General features: G+C 40.1%; 1 protein-coding gene across 1 annotated transcript in view; it reads left to right on the plus strand.

Moving 5' to 3' along the window:
• The window catches only part of ext1c (exostoses (multiple) 1c), a 176,044-nt gene that overhangs the window by 28,097 nt on the left and 133,507 nt on the right, over positions 1 to 14,440 (plus strand). Inside the window, exon 2 of the mRNA XM_033975063.2 lies at positions 1,082 to 2,590. Coding sequence (XP_033830954.1) covers positions 1,644 to 2,590 — 947 coding nt within the window. The 5' untranslated portion in view covers positions 1,082 to 1,643. The remainder of the gene's footprint in view (positions 1 to 1,081; positions 2,591 to 14,440) is intronic.

Consider the following 14,440-nt stretch of genomic DNA (forward strand, 5'->3'; position numbering starts at 1 on the left):
CATTTAGAATATAATGCATTATAATAATTAGAAGATGGCCTCAATTTTAAGGTGCAATATTTAACTTTTCTGGTGGGGTTTAATGCCATACTGTGAATCAGCAGTAACATGTCCATGGAAACAAGAAAGTTATCTTTACAGTAAGCAGTTATGTTTGTGTTACATGGCCATTTCTTAATATCAGTTTTAATTCCAGACTCAAAACGGTTCTGTTTAGCTGTGCATATGACTGACAGGTTTTTATTCTGCACTTTTCTCCTTTAATGTTAATCTTGTGATGATTATTTGTGACTATTTATGTTTTGATTTGTTGTATTGTGATTTTAATGTCTTTCTTATTCTGTAAAGCACTTTGAATTACTTAGTGTACAAATTGTGCTAAACAAATAAATCTGAATGCCTTGCCTTACCAAAATCCCCCAAATGTTCAAATGAATTACTAGTAAAGCAAAATCCAGTTTGATTCATATGTATTGGCCTGCAGCAAATTTAAAGCCATAGTATGTAACACTTCTGCCAAAATCAGACTAAAATAAGCATGTTTTTTTTCATTATGGAAGTTTTTATTACACTGAAAAACAAAGAAAAACGTGTTACTCTGAGCAGGCTCGCATCTCCACAAACTTAGCTCTTACTTGACCTGGAAGAAAACCTCCTCCACATTGTTGCCAAGGAAATATTTTCCCTATAGCTCTAATGTTCCACAGTATGGCATAACACGTATCTACTGTATCTCCATGGAGAATGTTCTAAAGTATGGTTTTAACTTTCTATTTCCCGAAACCTACGTACACGAGCACTCTAATTAATGTTGACAAATGTTTGAATGGACTTAAGAAGTACGTTCAGTTGCATCATTTTATCCTTAAGGAGCCTAAGGCATATTAATAGGAAAACATATTTATTCCAATTTGTCAAAAGACTACTCTGACTGTAACTACCGGGTTGAGTGAATGCGTCTGTTCAGAAAGTAACCGTCATAACTGTCAGATCCCATCCCAGAGCGAGTGTGCCTAACGCAGTCTGGCTTTTGGAGCATTTCAGACTCTGTACTCATCTGTGTTCCTGTTTGTTTACTCAGGTGCGGACGCGGAGTCGGCATCATGAAGCAGCATCGCCCCCGAAACTCAAACGAAAACACCCTCCGAAAATCTCCAACTATCACTCTCCTCAGCGCGGGACAGGAGAAGAGAAGGATATCAGAGCCGCAAGTTACTGCAATTTTTTTGAAACTCAGCGGTCGATGGGAAATTCAGGAGTAGAGTAGCATATTAGGACTTGGACTGTAGCATCTTGAGATATCTTTTTTTTTTTTTTTGATTGGCGAGACTTGAGACAGGCCGAGGAATATGTCTACCTCAAAAAGTATCTAGTGAATTGTCGATAAAGAAGACAAAAGTTCAGTGAACGTTTGAGTACTTGGAGAACTGGACCATCTTACGATCTTTCTTTGCGAGTTTCATGTACAGAGATGGATTCTTGAACAAAAATCTTGGAGAGTTCTCAGGTGGGGAGTCCATGGAGGTGACCGAAGGAGACTGAAATTCCGAAACCTTTTTTTTTTTTGGGACTCTCCCGATCTAAGGCAGTGATGTCCTTACCAAAACATTACCCCAAACTGGAATTTCCTCGTTAATGGTCCAATGCAGGCTCGTAAGAAGTATGTTTTGCTGGGATTGTGTGCGTGCTGTTGGCTGCTCCTCTTCTATTGGGGTGGAGGGGTACAGCTAAGGGTACTGCGGCTCTTAACGCGGCATAGGGCGGAAGTTGTGCGGTTTTGGCCCAATTGGACTGACCGCGCCTTCCTGCCAAGATATGCCCACCTGGAAGAACTCCAAACTGATCCAGGGACCGCAGAGTCTCCTAGGCAACGCCGGCAAGCGTGGTCGGCGATTTATAAAGACAGTCGATGCCGCATGGAGACTTGCTTTGACTTTTCGAGGTGTAGACGAAGAGGGCGTGAAGGGTTCCGTGTGTATATTTATCCATCCGAGAAGAATGATCATGTTTCGGAAAGCTACAGGAAAATTTTGACGTCAATCGCAGAGTCCAGATATTACACGACTGATCCGCGAGAGGCTTGTCTGTTCGTACTCGGGATAGACACTCTAGATCGCGATCAGCTTTCGGGACAGTTCGTGCAAAACGTTGACGACCGTATCCGTGGTTATCCGTTATGGAATGACGGTCGGAATCACTTGATATTTAACTTATATTCCGGAACATGGCCGAATTACACAGAAGACCTCGGGTTCAACATCGGACAAGCCATGTTAGCAAAAGCAAGCCTCAATACGGAACATTTTAGACCTGGTTTTGACATATCTATACCATTGTTTTCCAAGGATCACCCTCAAAAAGGCGGGGAGAGGGGTTGGCTTGTGCGAAATACCGTTCCACCGAGACGAAAATACCTGTTGATGTTCAAAGGAAAGCGGTATTTGACGGGAATAGGATCGGACACAAGGAACGCGCTCCATCACATACACAACGGGAAAGATATCGTTTCCCTGACAACCTGCAAACACGGGAAGGACTGGGAGAAGCACAAAGACGCTCGCTGTGACCATGACAACCTGGAATATGAGAGGTAAGACACATTTATTAATATCAGGGATGCGAAACGGCTTTTTGACAATGTGAAAAATGGATTGCTTGTCTTGAAATAACAGTTGTTGGTTGGTAGCGAAGAAGTGAACGATATTTTGAGGAGGCCAGAATGTATCGTTTGTTTACCTGCCATATCCTTATAACACATGAGCTGAAGAGGATGGAATAATGTGTTTAGTGTTTAATTGGTTTGTATTTTAACACACGATAAGCCCACTGTATATACACTTTTCCATATAATGTGTAGCAGAACAGGCTGAAGTGTTGACAAGCCCGAAAGACATGATTCAGCTAATATTGACTTAGTTTATCGTCTTGATGAAAAATATATTGACAGAGATGGAGAACATAGCACTTTGCTGTTTGCTAGCAGAGGAACTACTGTTGACATCACTGTGCGTTGGTCACCCATGGGAGGATTACATGTACGATGAACTCAAAGCAGCTCAGTGCCAGCAGCATCACCAGGCCAAGTTACAGGTCAGGTCTCCAGAGAGGCAAGCCCACTCACACAACAATGTTTTTTTTGTTGAGCAATAAAACCACCTGCAATTGCATAAATATCTGTGAGACATTTCAGGTGGAGGATTTCTAACTGGAAAATGTACATAGTGCACCCTTAAAAAGGCTTGTTACGATAACACATTTTGAAGACAATAAACGATCTTATTGAAATTGTATTGTATTGTCTTTAAAAGAAATAACCTAAGTGCATAATATTATATAAAAAAACTAAACATTAATGACAATAATAAATAACAAAATTAACACTTTCATAGTTAGTTGAAGCAGCAATATTTGCGAGAATCACCCTAAAAAAGAATTGTCTTAAAAAAATAACCTAAAAGCATAATATTAAAAAATAAAATAAAATAAAATAAAAAATAACAACAATAATAAATAAGAAAATTAACACTTTTGTAGTTAGTGGAAGCAGCAATATTTGGGAGAATCACCCTAAAAAAGAATTGTCTTTAAAAAATAACATAAATGTATAATATTATTAAAAAAACAAAAAAGAAAACAAAACATTAATGACAATAATAAATAGCAAAATTAACACTTTCGTAGTTAGTTTGCATCTATAATAAGTTTTTATCTTACCCTCTGCAGCTCAAAGCCTATCGCTGTACAAAAAGAAAGAAAAAAAATCCTAACGCAAAGAAAAAGTATCCCTGAAAAGTATTGACGCCCAAAAATCATTGTTCCATCTTTCATATATTGAACAATAAGTCGATATTGTAATTATAGTGACAGGCCTACTATTAAAGTCTATATTACTTTTGTTCAAGAGAGTATTTCATAACTTTCTTTCTATAAACTGTGCTGTTCTTAAAGGGCCCATATTAGGCTATTTTCTGATCTATGTTATAATGTTGTTTCACATCAAAACACACCTGGAGTTGTGTTTTTTTCATATACACATGTTAAATACTCTGTTCCACCTTGTGATGTCATCATGTGGTAATACAGGAAGTGCTCCACTGTGTTTTTAAGTTCCATATGCCTTCACTAGAATTATATGGATTATTTCAACCCTGGAATTGTCAATTTCTACTGAACTAAAGGTAAAAGGAAGCTGTTAACTGTAAACTACCACTTCATGACATCACAAGGTGGAGTAATAATCCAGGGTTACTCAAACATGTGTGAATGAAACAAAACACAACTCCAGGTATGTTTTTTTAATAACATTATATAGACAATTCCTTTATCAGTTTGCATTACAGTGTATGAAAAAATTACCAAATTCACCATGTCTTCACCATTTTCAAATATAGCTAACTGTTGACACTATTGAATTTTTATTTTTTTATTCATAAAAAGTTACAACACAAATGCTGCGATGTCAGATGTTTTTTATGGACCAATTTGCTGCGGTCTTGTCTTTTTGTGCTAGTTTAAACTTTACACACTGTTTTATTGCTCTGTTTTTGGATGCCACACATTTTCTACAAGCTACTCTGTGGTGCTGTCTCCCAGTCCTTATTTCTGTCTCACATTTATGAGATCACAATTTGTACTGTTGCGTTTTATGAAGTCTGGCAGCGTCTGATGACATCAAAGACCCAGGCACACTCATGTCTCTGCAAATTTTGGATTTGGGTCAAGTTTAATAGACAGATCATGTGGAGTTTTGATGTGGAAATTCTAGTTTAATTGTGCTACTCAACATGAAGTAATGGCCCTGGATCTCCATTATGAACTATCTGATATGAGCAACTGCAGACATTTTGCAATATAAAGTAGGATTCTCCATAAAAAAGTATTGTTTCCAATGTATTTTAATACTCAGATATTTGGACTAAAATGGACTCAACCAATTCAATTCAAGTTTATTTTTATAGCACATTTAAAGAAACTTGTGCTGCCCAAAGTGCTTAACATAAAAGTCAACAAAAAAGAAATAACATAGGAAAAGAACAATAAAACTGTTCAATAAAAATATTACTCAAGTAGGAGTGAAACATCACTCAAGTAAATGCATTTATTATTTAATATTGAATAAATGCATTAAATTGTATTTTGTAACATATCCCCACATTTTGTATTCTGAATATGTGGAATACTTTTACGAGTTGCAAAAGTAACGCAACATAGGATTAAAACAACTTTATGTTTGTTTCACTGTTTATCATGCATTTCTTTTATCTGCCAGAGTGATACATCTGTGTTTTTCATTCAGAGGGATATCAGTCTGGTCCTCACAGCCGCATTTGGGTCTCAAGCCGAGCCAAATGTGATCGTCCAATAAGATTTTTTTTTTTTTTTTCTGTGATGCCTATGAAATGAAGGAGATTATTGGTCACCAATTATTTACAGTCAAAAACTAATTTCTCTCACCTCAGATGAACAGAGTTTAGTGCTTTGCTCATTAATTGTACAGAAATGTGGAATGTTTGTAAGTCCCCTAAGCAGACATATTTATGAAGTATTGAAGAAGTGTGTCTTTTGGATCTCAGACAGGCCTTTCTTCACTACAGTTGTCCGCCACTATATCGCGGTTCACCGTTCATGGCCTCACTGTTTCATGTGTTCAGACAAATTTACATAAATGTTGGATAGCAGTGTGACACCAAAGTGCTGTATGTTTGCAAGTTTTCACCCCGACACAACCCACAATGTCGATAAATGTTCTGCACCGACAAAGGCGCACACGGTTTGAATGAGGACAGGCCGTCGGAACATTAAGGGGTTAAATTAAGTTCACAGATACTGATCACTTTATTTATCCATCCATCCATCCATTTTCTTCTGCTTATCCGGGGCCAGGTCGCGGGGGCAGCAGTCTAAGCAGGGACTCCCAGACTTCCCTCACCCCAGACACGTCCTCCAGCTCCTCCGGTGGGATCCCAAGGCGTTTCCAGGCCAGCCGAGAGACATAGTCCCTCCAGCGTGTCCTGGGTCTTCCCCGGGGCCTCCTCCCGGTGAGACATGCCCAGAAAACCTCCCTAGGGAGGCGTCCAGGAGGCATCCTGAGCCAATGCCCGAGCCACCTCAACTGGCTCCTCTCAACGTGTAGGAGCAGCGGCTCTACTCCGAGCTCCTCCTGTGTGACTGACCTCCTCACCCTATCCCTAAGGGTGCGCCCAGCCACTCTGCGGAGCTCAGCTCCTTCTTCACCACAACGGACCGATACAGCGAACGCATCACTGCAGACGCCCCTGACCCCCTCCGGCCCCTGACTGCGCCTATAAATTCTGTCCAAAAATATAATGAACAGAACAGGTGACAAAGGGCAGCCCTGGTGGAGTCCAACATGCACCGGGAACAGGTCTGACTTACTGCCTGCAATGCGAACACAGCTCCTGCTCCGGTCATACAGGGACCGGACAGCCCTTAGCAAAGGGCCCCGGACCCCATACTCCCGGAGCACCCCCAAAGGAGCAGGAGCTGTGTTCGCATTACCACCTTCAGCCAGAGTGATGGACGAGTCCGCCTCCGGGTCCCCAGTCTCTGCTTCCTCCTCTGAAGACATGACGGGGGGATTGAGGAGATCCTCAAAGTATTCCTTCCACCGCCCGACAACATCCCCAGTCGAGGTCAGCAGCTCTCCACCCGCACTGTAAACAGTGTTGGTGAAGCACTTTATTTATTTATTATTTTATGAGTGTTTTTCTAAAAATAAACTTTCTTTGTGAACCATTTTAACATAGCTGACTGGAAAACTAAGGTTTAACTGTTTCCTGCAAGTAAAATAATGAAAATAGCATCAAGCTAGTGACTAGCATGATTGACACAAACTGGGCAAATGACTCAAATTGGGGAATAGCAAGCTGAACCCCGGGCAGCTGCACAGATTCTTCAAAATCTATACTGCTGCCCCCTACAGCTCTTAACTACTCACTCCCCCCACTCTGACCCCTCCCCTTTACGCCTCCAGCTCTTACTACCCCCGGGACTCCTCACCCTTTACGCCTGAACAGAGCTCCCAATTTGTGTGAAAGCAGCTTTATAGAATATACAAATAAAAAAATGATAGTAATAATAATAATAATAATAATGATGATGATGATGATGATGATGATGATAATAATGATAATAATAATAAGAGACACAAACTTAACCATAAAAAACCACTCGTTCCATGGTGTGGTGGCCTGTTCAGGAAGACTTTTGGCTTCACTGACCTGAACTTGAAACTCTGACATAGTTCCACTTTCAGGGTCAGTTTGGACAAATTCCTCTGTTGTTTCAAAGGCTTCGTCCCTGTGCTGGAGCTCCCTTATCTTAGCTGACAAAGCTCTTTCCCTTGTAGCCAGTTCCAGCATTTCGTTCTCGTGCTCAGCCTCTTTCGCACTCCACTCGAGGTCTTTTCTTTCCATCTCCTGCTGCACTTGCGCCCTCCACTGGCGATTTTGCTCCTCGCGTGTTTCCTCCGCGATAGCCCGTTCCATCTCTTCCTGCTCCCGGTCCAGCCTCATCGCCTCGTCTCTTTCTCTACATTCTCTCTGCAGCTGGAACAGGCTCAGCAAAGTCTTCGAACACTTGTCGGCTTTTTTACAAATTAATTTTTCATAATTTAACTCCTTCTTCAGGATCTCTAGACGAAAATTCTGCCTTTTGTTTTTATAATAATTGTACAAATTTTCCTCATGATCACGGAAGTCCCTAGTTAGATTTTCAATTTTTTTTTTCTTGCTCATCAAAGCTCTTCTCCAGCTCTTGATAATTTTTGACCCAATTTTCATTTTCCTGACTTAGGTCAAAAATTTCACCGCAGCGCTCTTTGTCACGCTCATCCCATTTGTATTTTTCCTCCCTCAGTTGATTCAATTTTTTTTCCAGCTCATTTTTCTGCTGTAAAATCCTGTCCCTCCCTTGGAACCACGCCTGTTTTTGCAGTCTGTGGTTCTGACGGATGGCCAGGTGCTTCTGCCTCTCCTTGAATTGCCGTTGCAAGTACGGAAAATCCAGATCAAAATTCAGCACTCTGACTTTTGCATCCGCATCGTTCAAGAGTTCCGTGACTTCTGCTTTGTACTGGGATTCCTTACTCTCCCAGTCCGCCTCGCTCTCACCCCAAGGCAGATCGGTCTCATCTAAAGACCCCTTCCCATCCATGAGCTTTGCCTCTTTAGAAATCCAGAGCTGCAGTTTTGCACTCAACTCTCTCTCTGCAGCCTCATGGACCCTCTCCATGTTGCGCCAATTCTCTTTTAGCTCCCTAATTTTATCTTTCAGGCCCATCTTGAAAATAATAATAATTGTGAATAATAATAATAATTTGTTTGCTCATACACGTTACCTTTACTATTTTTGGCTCGCTTTGACTCAAGGATTTCTGATGACATCACAAAGCGAGTGGAATGCTTTGTGATGTCATCTCTTGTCTCCATAGCAACCACCAGAAGAAGGGATGATGTCATAACCCTGGAGCCCAATTGGTGGTTTTCAGATTCTAGAATGTGATGATGTCATCATCACATTCTAGAATTTTCCATTTTCCAGATTTTCCATCCATCCATCCATCCGTTTTCTTTCACTTTATCCGGAAGCAAAGGAGGGGACCGGAGGGTGTGTTCCAACTACAGGGTAATCACACTCCTCAGCCTTCCCAGTAAGGTCTATTCCAGGGTACTGGAGAGGAGAATCCGACCAATAGTCGAACCTCGGATTCAGGAGGAGCAGTGTGGTTTTTGTCCTGGTCGCGGAACACTGGACCAGCTCTATACTCTCCATCGGGTGCTCGAGGGTTCATGGGAATTTGCCCAACCAGTCCACATGTGTTTTGTGGATCTGGAGAACGCATTCGACCGTGTCCCTCGTGGTGTCCTTTGGGGGGTGCTCTGGGAGTATGGGGAGGAGGAGGAGGTCTGGTTCAGATCTCACAGGACCTCATCTCTGCTGTTTGCAGATGATGTTGTCCTGATGGCTTCTTCTCCAGGACCTGCAACAGGCACTGGGGCGGTTTGCAGCCGAGTGTGAAGCGGCTGGGATGAGAATCAGCTCCTCCAAATCCGAGGCCATGGATCTCGACCGGAAAAATGTGGTTTGCCCTCTCCGGGTGGGTGGTGAGTCTCTGCCCCAAGTGGAGGAGTTCAAGTATCTCGGGGTCTTGTTCACGAGTGAGGGAAGGATGGAGCGTGAGATTGACAGATGGATCAGTGCAGTGCCTTATGTACGTCTCCCTCGGGAGGTGTTCCAGGCATGTCCCACCGAGACGAGGCCCTGGGGAAGACCCAGGACACGCTGGAGGGACTATGTCTCTCATTTGGTCTGGGAACGCCTTGGAATCCTCCCAGAGGAGCTGGAGGAAGTGCGTGTGGAGAGGGAAGTCTGGGCCTCCCTGCTGAAACTGCTGCCTCCACGACCTGGCAGATTTTCCTATTGATTCAATTTTACTTTGTCATGAAATTTCTAAAAGGTAAATTCACAAATGTTGGACTTGATCTTTTCTATTATTGATTAGATCTAAAAACTCATTGTATTACAACAGAAATCAACATTATAAGAATATTAAATTTAGCTGTTCCCCATTTGTGTTAACCTTTGGATGCACAACATACCAATACCCACACTCTTGCACGACTGGGGTCAAAAATGATCCCAATTAAAATCCATGTGTTTTTCCAATAAACTACAGACATTTCTCTCATTTTGATTAAGATGATATATTTTGTTCAAACAAAAGAGTAATTTTATTTTTGACATGTACATTTTTTTTACTTTTCATTCACATTTTTGCACTTAACAATCAATCAGGTCAATCAGGTGACAAAAAATGTTTTTGTGTCCCTATGTCTGGAGGACGAACAGAGAACATTGAACAGATCCGGAGACCATAACAATTCAATTCACTTTATTTTTGTAACGCCCAAAATCACAACAACAGTTCTCGAAGGGAAAACGTCAAGATATCCTGTGGAGCTAGTGTTAAATACCAGGGAGAAAAAGTGGGTTTTCAGTCTAGATTCAAGATTCAAACCTATATATATAGTCTAAGTTATAATAGTTATAAGTTATACAATAGTTGCCACAATACATGGCTCACAATACGATCATATCAATGTTTTTTGCAGTGTTTGATATATTGCACATAAGTTTCTGTGTTATATTTAAGAAGTAAATAGATTTTAATAATAATATTACATTGTTAAATAAGTACTTGCTTAAATTTAATGTGAAATACACAGAATTCAATGAACAAAACAGCGAATGTCAAATGTAAGTTTATTTTCTTCTCTAAAGCTAAGCTAGAAAATTGCAGTGCTGTCACAACAAAGTAAAATATATCAAAAATAGGACCAGGCCAGGACTAGGCCAGGACCAAACCAGGACCAAACCAGGACTAGGCCAGGACCAGACTTGGATCAGAAAAGGACCAAACCAGCACCAAACCAGGGCTGGACCAGGACCAAACCAGGACCAAACCAGGATCAAACCAGGACTAGGCCAGGACCAAACCAGAACTAAAATGGGCTTGTTTTTGAAAAATGGTCCACTATAGACTTCAGAGTAAATCCAAACCTTTAAACAGGATTAAAACTGTCTCTCAATTTAACTAGGTTAGAATCCCAAAAGTCCCATTTGTACTTTAACCAGTTTGAGAACCAGTGCCATAGAGAAACAATATCATGGATAATTAATTTGAACAGGCCTTTGAGATTATAGTGTATGTGCCTAATAAGCCATGGAAAGGTCATTACTGTTGGCTTAGTCCTAGAGTAAACATCCCATTATAATGTGATGTAATAGGATTGTAATGATGTACGTCCCACATCCACAAAACTAGTCTATTGTGATAACAGGCCTTTTTCTCTCCCAAATGTTGTCCAAGTTTAGTTTCAGTTTATACCAGGTGTAAACGTGGATATGGGTACTGTTTATTCAGTCCTGTTTTGGTCTGGCTTTAGTTTTGGTTTAATCCTGGTTTAGTTCTGGATTAGTTCTAACTTCCTAAATTATTTACGGGTTTTGACCAGAATAAGTCCAGAATTTAGCACTTGATATCTTTGAAAATAAAATGTTTTTTTTAAGGACAGCAGAATTGGCTGTGCTTAACTCATGAAAATGTCAGTCTCAGTCTGTCTTAGTCTAAACATTAAACAGCTAATACATTTAAATGACAACATGGACTTTTAATGATCACTGAATATTGTCTGTACAAACAGACTCTAAAAAACATGAGTCCTCAGCCAGCCTATATTTACCTTTATTTGATTATAATGTCTTTACAAAATGTCAATGTACAATAGAAAAAAAGAAAAGTTTGACTTCTAAAACAATTGTTAAGAAGAAGACCTTTACTTTACTCCTTTACTCCTCCCTGAGCCATATACAGAAACAAAACTATTATGTACAACACATGGCTGTGACTGTGGTTATGTCGTTATCTGCAGCTGTATTTCATATCTGCTTTTATTAATGATTTGAGATCATTTGTTGGTGTGACCTTTGGAGAGACTGAAAGCAGAGCATGTTTTATTTCCCCAATTTACACCAAAGCAGTAACAGCGAGTGAGCGCAGCAGCACATCATATGCACAAGAATCACTTTTCATTTGAACTGGTCGGACAGTCTTCACCAGCAATGTCACGCAAGTAATCACACTACGTGTCACTCAGTTTAGGTTGGAGTTCTAATCTTTCAGCATCAACAGAGCGTCTCCAGGCTTTTTTTTTATCAGGAAAATGTACATGGTGTCAAAATAAACTTGTATTGTTTACACCACTACAGCAGCAGAAACAACGTGGGTCACATCCAGGATCTCGGGGAATGGGGGGATAAATATAAAACACTTTACAATGTCAAACAGCAACAAGAACAACTCATGAAGGAAAAGGCGCAGTGTGCAGACACTCAAACTTAAATGATAAGAAGCATAATTAATGCGAGCGCTGCAGCCACGGCTTGTTATTGCTGTAAAGCATTGTCCCTCTTGTCAACTTCTGTGTAGTTTTAAAATATAATTCATCCTATCAACAATGAATGTGTAAGCAATATAAAACAGTGTGGTGTTTAAAGTATACAGAGGCTAGTATTGCAGGAGCAGCTCTGATGCCTCTGGTGTAAACTTCTAAAAAATACACACACATGCAGCTTTGCCTGTTACGTGTTGCTCAAGCTCCTGGTATAATTTGCGGGTTTGTGTTGTCAGCGCAGTCGCACAGCTCTTCTCATCAAAGCTGGGCTCATTGTGGAGTTTATAATGAAAAGCTTTAAGAACACACCCTTCATTCTGTAATCTACATGTTTCTGCAGCCACTTAGTAAACATCTCCTGTTAAACTCACTCAACGCTGCAAAAACAGGCCTGTCTTATAGAGCACAGACTGTAAGTTTAGGGCAAATCTGGCATTAGGTTTCTTTGAAGCTAAGGTAAACAGTGTGAAATAGCTGAGCTAGAACAAACTGAATGTAGACTCTGCTTCTGTAACAATAATGTCGTCTGAAACGTGTGGTGTGAACATCAGGGCTGCAGGCCACTGAAGAAACTCTTGCTCAACTAAAGGCGTCCTCTCGATTAATTGGTCGACTAAAACAGTTCTTGTAAAAACTGTTTATGCAGAAAAACGTACAAGGAAACAATGTATTTATATAAACTTGTGAATCATTTGTATTTATATACTCCACTACATTTAAAATATAGTGGAGTAGAAAGTACACATACTTATTCTCAAATGTAGTGAAGTAAAAGTAAAAAGTATCCACTGTTACTACTAAAAAATACAGATTCCTAAAAAAACAAAACAAAAACAAACTACTTTTACTTTACTTCCACCACTGCTCTTGGTTGACTAAGACTCCATTGACCAATGAATCACTTAATGCTAATCTCTTTCTGTTGAGCATTATAAGGTTATTGTTGTAGGTGCACCATTTCACTGTTCATGTGGAGGGTCTGATACCTGCTTATTACCAGAGAGATGTTATTGCTTTGCCTTGAAGGTTCCACTATATGGCATTAAATTTATCTGTCTTGAATTTATTTATTTAAATACTCAGAAATATCTTGGAAATCATGCGTTCTTACTCTCGGGGACTTGCCTCTCCACAAATCTGACCAATAATATGACCTATTTTGTTTCATTCACACATGTTTAACACACAAACGCTGCATATTTAAGCTGAGTTCTTCTCTCAAACAGAAAACACTCTGTTTCACCTTGTGATATCATCTGGTGATACAGGAAGTGCTCCACTGTGTTTTTAAACTTCACACACCTTCAACAGAAACATTTGGATGATTTCAACCTTGGATTTGGCAGTGAACTAAAGGTAACCATTAACTTGAAAACTACCACTAGGTGACATTACAATAGAGCATTTTGAGCATTGGAGATGTAGACAGACTGATAATAAAGGGTTGCTTAAACATGAGTAGATGAAACATAACTCCAGGTATGTTTTTGATGAGCTAGCAACATTCTAACACACATTAAAGCTCACAAGAGTCAACTTTGTGTAATATAGGATTCTTAAGGTACGCTGTATTTCCCCCATAAGGAACATTTTGGTTTATATAGTTTTAAACAACACAAATTACAATGATTTGTTTGTTGAATTGTATGGCTTGCATCATCATTTCCAGCCTAAGCCATTGTCTCATAAACTTAATTTGACCCAATGAGGAACTCACAAACTTGTTTACCAAATGGCATAGTGAATGCATTTAATGACAAACCAACTCTGTCTGCCACTGACGCACACTCAACCAGAATTGCGCAATGCCTTTTCAATGTCTTTGATTCCCAATAGCTCTTTATCTTGACAGACAGTTGGATTATTTTCTATTGTTTGACTTCAACCAATCTGATGTCTCGTGGGAGGTCATGTGATGTTTTTGTCGCTCAGAATATACACTTTGTGGACTGGCAGGAGGACAATGAGAAAATATGAGTGAATTTGATATAAAGCAGTTGGACAGTTGGCTTTTGTACTGAAATAACGATTTTTATTGGCTTTTTCAGATGCATAATTGCTTTGGGACTTACGAGGTATCTGTTTGACCCTTTTATTTATGCATTTATTTATGCTTGTGGCAAGATTTTCCCAATGAAAAGTCAAGCCAAGTTGCGGACAGAAGTACTTTTGTCCTCTTTTGGAGCAATACAGTACTAATAAATACTTTTATTCAGCACTTTTTTTACTTGAATCTCCCCCATTTGTCAATGAAAACCTAGAACTTAACATAAACCCATAAATTACCCATTGACATTGACCCCATTCATTCTTCCATTAGCGAAAACTTTTAACCGTTGAAAAGATGAAGATCGTCAAAGGCTGTACATTCATAAAAACCCGCTCCTAATATACAACGTGCCTTTGGTGGTTCTGACTCACCTTGTTTGTTTTGGGACGAGCTGCGAACGGACCAAACTGCTCCG

The sequence above is a fragment of the Periophthalmus magnuspinnatus genome, chromosome 11 (genome assembly GCF_009829125.3).
Source record: "Periophthalmus magnuspinnatus isolate fPerMag1 chromosome 11, fPerMag1.2.pri, whole genome shotgun sequence".
Taxonomy (NCBI): Eukaryota; Metazoa; Chordata; class Actinopteri; order Gobiiformes; family Gobiidae; genus Periophthalmus; species Periophthalmus magnuspinnatus.